This window comes from Drosophila subobscura, chromosome U (genome assembly GCF_008121235.1).
Source record: "Drosophila subobscura isolate 14011-0131.10 chromosome U, UCBerk_Dsub_1.0, whole genome shotgun sequence".
In the NCBI taxonomy this organism is placed as follows: Eukaryota; Metazoa; Arthropoda; class Insecta; order Diptera; family Drosophilidae; genus Drosophila; species Drosophila subobscura.
Genome location: NC_048534.1, coordinates 10,642,806 through 10,653,665, shown reverse-complemented (window position 1 = coordinate 10,653,665; position 10,860 = coordinate 10,642,806). Strand labels below are relative to the sequence as shown.

The 10,860-nt window shown below is 43.1% G+C and overlaps 2 protein-coding genes across 2 annotated transcripts; one reads left to right on the top strand and one right to left on the bottom strand.

Moving 5' to 3' along the window:
• Positions 1–5,774: 5,774 nt before the first annotated feature.
• On the top strand, positions 5,775–7,177 carry LOC117900735. The gene is made up of 3 exons (XM_034811210.1): positions 5,775–6,502; positions 6,561–6,727; positions 6,792–7,177. The coding sequence occupies exons 1-3, from the start codon at positions 5,777–5,779 to the stop codon at positions 7,144–7,146; spliced, it is 1,248 nt and encodes a 415-aa protein (XP_034667101.1). The 5' UTR covers positions 5,775–5,776; the 3' UTR covers positions 7,147–7,177.
• A 914-nt stretch (positions 7,178–8,091) lies between these two features.
• Positions 8,092–10,789, bottom strand: LOC117901179 (ADP-ribose glycohydrolase OARD1-like). The gene is made up of 4 exons (XM_034811831.1): positions 10,578–10,789; positions 10,343–10,517; positions 10,137–10,277; positions 8,092–8,112 (listed from the first exon to the last, which is right to left on the bottom strand). The coding sequence occupies exons 1-4, from the start codon at positions 10,697–10,699 to the stop codon at positions 8,092–8,094; spliced, it is 459 nt and encodes a 152-aa protein (XP_034667722.1). The 5' UTR covers positions 10,700–10,789.
• Positions 10,790–10,860: the final 71 nt, after the last annotated feature.

Below are 10,860 nucleotides of genomic sequence, written 5' to 3'. Positions count from 1 at the left end.
GGCTAAAGTCCACATTTCGACTATGGGATACCTATTAATCAGATTTATAAGTAAGAATTAATAAGAGGAACCTTTGCATTTCTGCCAGAGAATTAAGAGAATTAAGTTTATAAATTATGCTACGAATTTCCAATATTCTAAAATTATTTAAAAATATTATTGCCATTGCCAAAACAGTTTGGAATATGCTAATCCATGACCACTCTACATTTTTCATGATATATCCGATAGCTGGGTATTCATAGTCATACAAACGGAACTCTATAACCATAAGGACTCATGTGTTAAACTTAAATTTAAAACATAAACCTAATGGGTTAGCTAACACTTACGGCTGCCTGCCATATACTCTCACATCTTAACGAACGCAATATACCCGGCCGCTGTGCAAGTACCAGGTATAAACACAGTGCAAGCTTTTCCCCTTCCTCTCCCTAGCCCAGGCTTCTGCTGCAGCTTTGGCTTAAGCGACGACACGCCAGCCAGAGTCGGGCCAATTTCAGTTTCGGTGATAAATTTCGTATAATAAAGAAGACATTAAGCAAACGCCGCTGCCTGGGAATGAGAATGGCAACGACAACACGGACCACCCGCAGCTCGGACACATTTTACACCTGGCTGAAGGAGCAGTAAAAAAAAATATTATATTATCCCTGCCACTAAACAAAAAAAATGGTCTATTTTATAGTGTAAACGTTTTAAGGTTTTTTACATGCGCAAACTAATTGCGCCTTCAAATGCGACTAGCGGCATCACCGGAGGCGACAGCCGCTGTGCCCAAAGATAGCCACAAAAATCAGATTAAAAGCAAAAAATTTTGAAAACGCTTTAAACGATTATGCATTGAGTTTATTTTGCTGCTTTGGGTCATGTACAAAAAGCATATTAAAGCAGAAACTCGACCATTGAACCGATACGGCAAAATAGCACTCACACGCAGGCGAATGCATTGAATTCGTTAAAAATTTCGCATGGAATTGGGTTGAGAGGCAGACGGCATTTAATATTTATGCAAATTTATTATTGATTATGATTATACAGCTGTGCGGGTCAGCGATGAGAGTGCACCTGTGAAGCCCCGCAGCGAACTGCACAAATTCCAGCTCTTCTCCATGGCAGTTTGAACAAATTTATACAAATATATGCCATCAAAAAATAAAAACAAATTTATGTAGCCACAAATTTAATTAAAATTTGCGTTTTTTTTCTGTTTTTATAGCCTTGCAGAGAGTATTGGTACCTTTAATAAATTCATAAAATGATGCGTAGTCCTTCTTAGTGTGTCCTTTATGTTTTTTGATATTTTTGAACATGTTAATTCGCACTAAAAGCACAAATATCCATTGATTAAACAGGCTACAAATGTTTAAAGCTAACTTTTCACTGCATTGAACTGAATCTCAGCTTGACTCTGTGTCTCTTTTTATACCCGGTACTCGAAGAGTAAATAGGGTATATTGTATTTGTGCACATAACGGTTGTATGTAACGCACAGAAGGAAACGTCTCCGACCCCATAAAGTATATATATTCTTGATCAGCATCAATAGCCGAGTCGATTGAGCCATGTCTGTCTGTCCGTCTGTCCGTCTGTCCGTCTGTCCGTCCGTCTTGTTGAGCGCCTGGATCTCAGAGACCATAAAAGCTAGAGCCACCAAATTTTGCATCCAGACTTCTGTATGCTCACACTGTTACAAGTGTATTTCAAAAATGAGCCACGCCCTCTTCCGCCCCCGCAAAAGGGCGAAAACCTCCCAAATCTACAATTTTAAAGATAAAAGAAAACTAAAAACGCCATTCAGTAGGGAATGACCATATCTATCTGATCACCAAATTGGGATCCGATTGGATCATTATTATGGCCACAATGAAGAAATTAAGTTGCAGTGGCTAAACCCACCCTGTCCAGCAGCTTTTGTTGCTTTTACACATTCTCTCATTCACACTCTGCTTCGCGCAGTGGCAGAGGCCTCTTCCCCTGACACGTCTCTGACTCATCTTCTGCCACGACTCTGCCGCTGCCTCTGCCCTGACTCTGCAGTGTGTGTCTCTAGGGGAGGGTGGCGAGCTAAAGGAGCGTGTTGGCGTGAGTAGTGTTGTTGATGTAGATGACAGATGAAGAGAAAATGTAAAATTTGACAAATAACCGCTAAGTTGCAGATGTAGTACTGAGTACCGGGTATAAGAGTTGTGACGCGGCTTAAGACGCGTCTCACAACGTTCCTCCTCGTTGAAACTAAACTCCCGCGGACCGGAACTGCATGGAAAAAACACAACACAAAGCTTCAACTACAGGTCGGAAGAGCCGCAGCTGGACATCAAAGTCTGATCCCACCTGGCAGGAGGCAGCGGCAGCGGCAGAGGCAGCGGCAGCTCCTTGACTTGACACTTTTCTCTGGCAACGGAAACGATGGCGGCGGCGACTGCAAAAGCAAAGCGACAGAACAATCAAAGTGCAGCAAGACAGGCACTGGAAAGTGGCAGGCACGTAAGCGAAAACAAAATGGCGGACAGGGCAGGAGATTGGAGACTGGGAACTGGGACCTGGGACCACACACGAACCGCAAGCCAAACAAGCGGCAGCAGCAGAAAGAAATTACATGCAGCAAGACAACAAAGTTGTCATTGTCGACGCTGTTTGGCTTGGAAGCAACAACAAAAAATTACCATACCCCCCACAAAGCATCTGCCCTTGCCGCTGCCCAAATCCTGCCGCTGGATCTGCATCTGAAGTCGAAGGCAGCAGCTGGGATGGAGCCATGGAGGAAGCCTTCCTCCTAATCCTGTGCCAACTTCCGTCTCTGTTTGTCCCTCAGGCAGCGCACAAATATTAGCTGTTGAACAAGCATTGCTGTTGCTTTTGTTGCAATAAAAATCACAATTACATATGCAATGCCAGAAACCAAAACAAAAGAACAACAACAAAATGCAGCACGTCGAAAATTAAGCGAAAACAGAGCGGAGGGAGAGAGAGATTGGCACAAAAGGCAAAAATGGAAATGCAACAAGCAAACAAATATTTTGCTTCGTTAAGTTTTTAGCGTGCAGCAACAATAAAGTGTTAATGTGTGCGAACTAACACAGGCACAAGAGCCACCACGCACACTTACATATAGAGTAAAAAGGAAACACGTGGCAGGAGCAATTGCAACCGCAGAAAATGCAAAACACACGCCAAGGGAACATGAGCAGGGCATTGACAAGATGAGCGGAGGAGGAGGGGAATCATGGATACTTCTCGTTTGAAGCGGGCATGTAGAGGTCGAAGGGAAGATGGATCCGTACCACGGAAGATGCATGAATATGAAGCGAAAAGAAGCGGCAACAGGACGGCAACGCTGTCGACTTGATGCACATGCAAATGCAATAAAATCAACTGAAATAAAATAAAATACGAATTTCGCCAGCGGCAACAAATGGCTGCATGTGCTCTGAGAGTGCCATCACTTTCATGAAGATTTATTGATTGAAGATTTTTGCAGCTAAAATGTGGTTGGATATTGGATGCGGAAAGTATCCATGGAAAATGTCTCATAATTGATGTATTTTTGTAGGAAAAGATTTACAATTTGGAACTTAACAACCTTCTACAGTTGAAGAATTGTCCAAGTATTTGTATGCTCCACCAAATATATGTGCACTTCCTTCGTTCGCGGCTAATCAAACTAAACTCCCGCCAGAAGCGGAAGGAAAACCAAATGTGCAACAATGAGCGCACAAACATATTTATTCATATACATATGTACATACATCTCTGTATGTGGGGAGAAACACAGCAAAGACCCGCACAGCCATACATCAGTTGTGGCTCGCCTCTGCTCGCTCTCCCTTCTTCTGCCCTGGCATTTCATTTCATTTTTATTCTACACTCACTTTTCACCGTTAGTTATGTCTGCTTGCGGTTTCCTTCTTTTCCCGTTATTTATGTTTATTTGCATATATTTTATTTTATTTTATTTTGTATTTTGCTTTCAAAAAATGTAGAGGAAATGCAACTGAAACACGCTCATTTATTTCCGCAGACACTGCGCGAAATTTGTGAGGAGCCAAGCCAAGGCCCCAGCACCCAGAGGATCTGCATAGTAGCTGCTGCTGCGTGTGGGCGTGTATCTGTGTGAGTGTAAGCTAAATTAGTAGACAAATGACTATAATGGCCAGTACGTGAACAAGTCCCAATTTAAAGCTCATGCCAAGACAAGTTCTTTGAACTCCGCACTGCACAAATGCCGGCAACGTGGTCTGCAAATGGAGTCTGCAAAAATAAATAACCAAAAGTATCTAAAGAACATGCACAAATGCATCTACTCGTAGTTGTTTATGGTAATGGTCTTTGCATGCAAATGCATTACATTTCATAAGCGGCTTTAGCAGGTGTTCAATAAACAAATTCCAACCAAATGTCACACAAGTTAAGTAAACAAAATATGTGAAAATATTCGTAAATGGTGAAGCTAGACACAGTTTCTGCTTAGCATTAATCCTGGCACATATTGTGTTAGCTGCTTCCCAAAAGGAATCAACGAAGACATATTTTTCCAGAGTACAAACAAATGGCACACAAATCTTTAGGTGTGCTCCAGCTCGAACCATGCAATTCCACACTTGGGGCCATCCGTCAAGGGGCACAGCCGTGCCCCGTTTTATCTTGGCCGTAAATGAATGCTGCAAGCAACAGCTGTGCAAAAAATTATGCAACAGCAAAAGAAGTGCACAACATCCAGTTGCATTTCTACATCGACCTGCAGGCAACACACATTCCATTCCATTTCCATCAGTGAAAATTTCCAACCGTTTTATTGCTCTCTCCTTTTTTTCTCTCTCTCTATCGATTGGAAGGAATGTGTCCCTTAGTCATGTTTGATTTGCAATTTTGCACAATCAAACTCCTTGCAGAGGCAGGAGCCGGCACTGGGAGCTGGAAGCTGAAAGCTGGAAGCCCGGCAGAAGGCAGCCAACAGGCAAGTCGGCAAATCCCAAAAATTGCCAATAAATTTGGTCTATTGCCTGTGTCTGGCTGCAAATTTGTAGCTTGCATATTTTATTTGTGCAGCGTATGTTGTGAAAATGCAAATGCAAATATTCAGTGGGAGTTTTGTGTGAGCAATAAATATGGCGACAAGTATCGTCCAAGGCCTCTGAATTCCAACCAAACTAATTTTAGGTTGAGCATTTTTTTGGTCAGACAAAAGTTGCTCCAAAATCAAAACAAAATACCTGCGAAAATCTTGTAACCATAAAACGAGAGACTGTTCATAGTCGAACTGTTACTTTCAAGCAAGATTCAGTTAAAAAATAAATAAATATGGACAGACCTGAACGGCCCAGCACCAGGCTGTCTTGCCTTCTGCAATTTCTTTCTTTTCTTCTGGTCGCTGCATTTTTATACTATTTAATGTCGGACAACACGATGAAGAATTCGGGAATATCTGATCTCCGCCAGGAAGTGAAGGAACTATCGGCAATAACTGAGCAATTGAGCAATTGAATCTCCAACTAAACCTAACCTTTCTTTGCAGAAAATGATGCACGACGCCACGGGCCCCGGTGCTCCAGAAACTTCCACGGATTCTGGTGCCGCTCCACAGTCCGATCAGAAATCAATCGGCCCTGCGCTAACCAAATGGGACTCCGATGTGATGCGAAAGGTGGACGGCCTCATAGAAGACGTGAAACAACTAAAGCAGGAATGCAATCAAATGAACTCAATGCAACAACCAAATGCAATCCCAAACCAAAATGGAATTAATTATAGAAACTTTGCACCAAATGCAGACTTAATGCCCAATCCAAACGTTGTGCAAAATCAAAATGGAATCAAAAATGAAAATGGAATGCCAACTACAAATGGAGTCCTAGGTTCAAACTCAGAACAATATCCCAGTACAATTTATAGTCCAAGATTTAACCAGGATCCAAACTCAAACGATGATCCAAACTCTTACCAATACACAAATGGAATGAATAGTCAATATTCCCATCAAGATTCAAACTCAAATGATGATCCAAACTCTTACCAATATACAAATGGAATGAATAGTCAATATTCCCAACAAGATTCCAACTCTTACCAACATCCAAATGGAATTAACAATCAATTTTCAAACCAATATCCAAATTCACGCCAAGATCCAAGATACTCAAACCAATCACCGGGGTCAATTCACAGCTCAAGTTCATTGCCAAAGGACCAAACTTACCATAACCGTTTAAACTTCGCCTCAGATAAGTTGGGGGCCAGAGTTGTCTCGGTCAGTGCCCTACCCCTTGGAAGGAGCTCCTTATTCAAGCGGCTTCTAGCACTGGACTTTAGTTCCAATTCGCCTGTGAATATGCTTCGGTCGAGTCTGAGACCCGGCGCCTGTTTTGGATACCGCAAAAATCATTCAACAGTGACCATCCATCTGGCCAAGGCCATCATCGTCGAGACGATTACCCTGAGCCACACGTCCAAGGATATTATTCCTAGCACGAATTCGACTGCACCTAAGGATTTTGAGGTTTTCGTGAGTTGTTGTCTGCTGTTCGGCTCTTAGATCATTTCTTAAGACCTCAACCTGTTAGGGCATGAAAAAGGGTTCCTCCAAGCGCGAACTATTGGGACAATTTACCTACAGTAACGATGCCCTCAGACGCACTGAGATCTACAATGTGGACAGCCACAGCGTTTTTCAACTCTTGGTTTTCGATTTCTACTCAAATCATGGCGCCGATGTTACTTGCATTTATCGGTAACTACCTAAGAGTGGGTGAGAGTAAGACATACAAGTTTTTACATTTACTTCTCTTGCACAGGTTGGAGGTCTATGGACATGTGCCTGATCCTGAATCGGAAGGGAATGCACAGGTAGATGATGCCGGGAAAGGAGTTAGCTGCGGCAAGGAATTCTGCGGAGAGGGCGAGATATGCGAACAAGGTGGTTGCAGGCACAGGAACAATACTGGAGATGGAGATCCTTTTGGCAGTGAAGCAGATATCAGCGGACCAGAAGATCCAGGAGAACCAGCAGATGCCATTGTAGAGAATGATGCCTCCGGAAATGGAGAGGATGTCAGCGGTCAAGGAGATCCGGACAGGGGACAGATCTGCGGTCTAGATGGCGCAGCTGGCTGCAGCTCTGGCTGCATACCATGCCACACAGAACTTTAATTCTGTTGACCCGCTGATTGCTGATTGCTGATTGAAAGGTGCAACCTTCGTAAATGTTCTTTGAGATTCAAGTTTTAATTATGTTCTGGTTTATATTTGGTTATTGGTTACAAATAAAGTTGTTAAACTTGTTCTACCCGCTGGAGAAGGCATTTACCCATTTAAAGGTCCACCCAAAGACCCCAAGCAAAGGCAAATCGTATAAAGGGTACGCGTATGAATGCCAGAAAGTAGTGGAGCGTAAAATGAATGTTGTGCAAGGTATTTCCAAATCATTGATTAGGCATCTGCTCGGCGGGCCTCTGGAACGTGGCTCCCTGGTCGAAAATGGGATAACTCCGCGAATATTTTAGCAGCATTCAAGCATCCACTACAATTGGGCGTTGCCCATGTGCACGAGTGTGTGTGTGTGTGTGTGGGTGTGCAGTCGTGTGTTATTTGGTGTAAATTATATGGCCAAAAGATGCAAAATTAGCCAAATGATGGCTGCCTAATGTGCCGGAAGGCTGGCGAAGGCTGGCAAACAAAAGTAAATGGCAAAAAGCCTTTCCTTTCACCCAATGAAAACATTCAATTTGGCCACTAAAAGCAAATCGAGAGCGGCACAGATTTCCTAATCAAATCAGTATTAGCCGCCTTCGTTGTCCTTGTGTACGTGAAAATTTAAAGAAATGTTCAATGAATTTTTGAATCATGTTTGTGAACAGGACACAGGACTGCAGTCCACAAGGGAATTATCTAGCAATCGTTGGGGGCAGAGAATTCCCTTCGTGTTTCGATCTCTGAACTTATCTTTTTTCTAGCGCCCCACCAAAGTGCAAACTCCTCAGCGGTAATTGAACGGACTTTAAATGCCACCCAAAACTTGTACAAAATGCGGGTTAACACAAAACGACAAAACGACTTTGGTGTTGGCCCTTTTTTCTTTGTTTTTTTTGCTTCCTTCTATTTGGCGTGGGGTTGAATCTGAGGTTGTGGCTACATGGTTTAGGGGCTGGAGATTAGGGGGTCGGAACTGTAGTGTTGCTCTCTGGCAGAGGGACTGCATGGAGACTTTTATGCAAAAGAAGCAACGGCAGCCTTCCTGGCTGCGGTGACGACATCGAAACTTTTCTTGTTTCCCTTTTTCTTTCTTTCTTTTTTGTTTTTTCTCGTGCGCTTGTTTTATTTTCTTTGCGCGGGAGTTTGGCCATACAGAAAAATGTGTCAGGAAAAAAATTAAAGCAAAAGCGAAAAAAAAACTGACCGGTTAGCGGAAAGTCGCGACTTAAAATATCCTGGAAAATTGTACACATTTATGAGAACAGCGAGAGGACACTCTTAAAGTAAAGCTAATGGCAAATAAATCAGGAAAAATCATCCCATCATTACGCATACATACATACATACATATACCAACATACCCACTCTGAATACAGGGTATCACAACTAAACAGTAGTCGATCCATGCAGAAAAACTGCCACCACAAACGTAAAATGGTCGCAGAAGAGAAAAGGAAAAAGCACTGAACGAGAGCGCAAAATCCAAACTGACTTCAAGTGGCATTTTGACATTTTGTTGAATTTCAACTTGGTTGTCGTTAGGGTCAAAGGCGGGCGCCACGGGTCAGTGGGTGTGGTCAGGTGTGCATGGCAGACCGGGTGCCGGCTCGGCTGCTGCCATGCAAACGAGACGCACAGACACGCATTTTTCCTTCAAATTAGAGAAAAACAATTGCCATCATTGCGGCCAGGCAAAGCTGTAAACTTTTGACCCCACAAAACGTTGGCAGAGCATTTACCTTTTAAATGTGAAATTCTAGCCCAACTTTTGCTGTCCATTTTGCAGCATGAAATTATGGTCAACTTTTCAAATAATTAATTATATCGAGTATCAGAAATAAACTTTCAGCATTTTTGAACAGCCGTTGGTTACGATTGAAAAAGCTTTTGAGCTTTAAGCTTTTCGACTTTCTCGCACAATCAGCTCAGCCATATGGAAATCTATTCAAATGTGCCGCCTACTTGTGATGATTCTGCTTTTAGTTTTACCATCCCTAAGTGTGACCGTATGCCATTTGGGATCAGCTGGAACATTCGACAGCACCAAAGGTCGTTTAAGGTATGTTATATGGGGGACCATTTAAGGCATATTAACATTCTATTTCTAGTGTTCGTTCGGCAAACAACTCTTTTTTGAGTTCAAAATTTTCAGTAACTTTTTTATAATATTCAACACAAAACTGAAGTACCTGGTCAATGCGGACTCATCTCTGCGACCAACCAATTTCGCAGTAGCGATTAAATATAAAAAACGAGAAGGGACGTGTGAGACGCTTCTTACGCGTCACAACTTTTATACCCGGCACTCAGTACTACTACAGTTATTTGTCAAATTTTACATTTTTTCTTCATCTGTCATCTACATCAACAACACTACTCACGCCAACACGCTCCTTTAGCTCGCCACCCTCCCCTATAGACACACACTGCAGAGTCGTGGCAGAGGCAGAGCCGTGTCAGGGGCAGAGGCCATAAACAGCGCGAAGCAGAGTGTGAATGCTGAGGGACGGGGTGGGTTTGGCCACTGCAAATTAATTTCTCCATTGTGGCTATAATAATGATCCAATCGGATCCCAATTTGGTGATTTGATGATAGATATGGTAATTCCCTACGAAATGGCGTTTTCAGTTTTCTCTTATCTTCAAAATTGTAGATTTGGGAGGTTATCGCCCTTTTGCGGGGGCGGGGCTCATTATTGAAATACACTGGTTTCAGTGTGAGCATACAGCAGTCTGGCGCCAAAATTTGGTGGCTCTAGCTCTTATAGTCTCTGAGAACTAGCCGACAAACAAGACGGACGGACGGACGGACGGACAGACAGACATGGCTCAATCGACTCGGCTATTGATGCTGATCAAGAATATATATACTTTATGGGGTCGGAAACGTTTCCTTCTGTGCGTTACATACAACCGTTATCCGCACAAATACAACATACCCTATTTACTCTTCGAGTACCGGGTATAACAAGTTCAATAGCATCCGACTGGAAAATCTCGCAGACCATTTCTTTCACTTTCATCCAGGAGAGTCCGTCCAGGCCGCATCCAATGCGAGGCATAGCCAGCTTGTGGACATTGTGGGCAATCTGAAATAGTGGACACAGCGAGGGTGAACAAATTGGGAAGGAAGTTATGCATAGTTTTCACATACCATATGCTGCCGCATCGCGGTCAAGGTGCTGTGGAGTAGCTGATAGGTGGGCTTGCCCCAGCTCGTTTGCTTGGTAACGAGATTGTAGATAAAACGCTCCTGATCCTTTAGGATGGCAACGCCACCCGGCTGGACATTCTGCCTCTGCAATGTCAGTAGCTGGCCAAACTTAGTGCTGCGGAAATACATACAAATTATAAGTTTTGTTTTCTGCAAAGGAGAACGTAGGACATACCGAAATTTGACAGCGATCCCTTTGCCCATACGCAAGTCGGCGCCCACGCAATGGCACATGGAATAGTCGGCCTTCGCGCTGAACAAGTCCCCGTTCACCTCTTTATAAACAAAACCTGACATTTCTATCAGCTTAATCCAAATTTCTTTCAAGTCGACCTGTGGCTCTGTTTACAAAATTTTAGTTTCATTTGCGCGCAAAAATACGTGCTAACGCTTTGCGGTATATATAAAATGGAAAGGTATATTTCTTAGGGTCACACTGTATATTTTATCGATAGCTC

Coding starts and splice junctions, on each gene's coding strand:
- LOC117900735 (XM_034811210.1), top strand. CDS start 5,777: ATGCCCAATCCAAACGTTGTGCAAAATCAAAATGGAATCAAAAATGAA. Junction 6,503..6,560: donor CTAAGGATTTTGAGGTTTTC/GTGAGTTGTTGT, acceptor TCAACCTGTTAG/GGCATGAAAAAGGGTTCCTC. Junction 6,728..6,791: donor GATGTTACTTGCATTTATCG/GTAACTACCTAA, acceptor TCTCTTGCACAG/GTTGGAGGTCTATGGACATG.
- LOC117901179 (XM_034811831.1), bottom strand. CDS start 10,699: ATGTCAGGTTTTGTTTATAAAGAGGTGAACGGGGACTTGTTCAGCGCG. Junction 10,518..10,577: donor GGGATCGCTGTCAAATTTCG/GTATGTCCTACG, acceptor GTATTTCCGCAG/CACTAAGTTTGGCCAGCTAC. Junction 10,278..10,342: donor CCGCGATGCGGCAGCATATG/GTATGTGAAAAC, acceptor CCACTATTTCAG/ATTGCCCACAATGTCCACAA.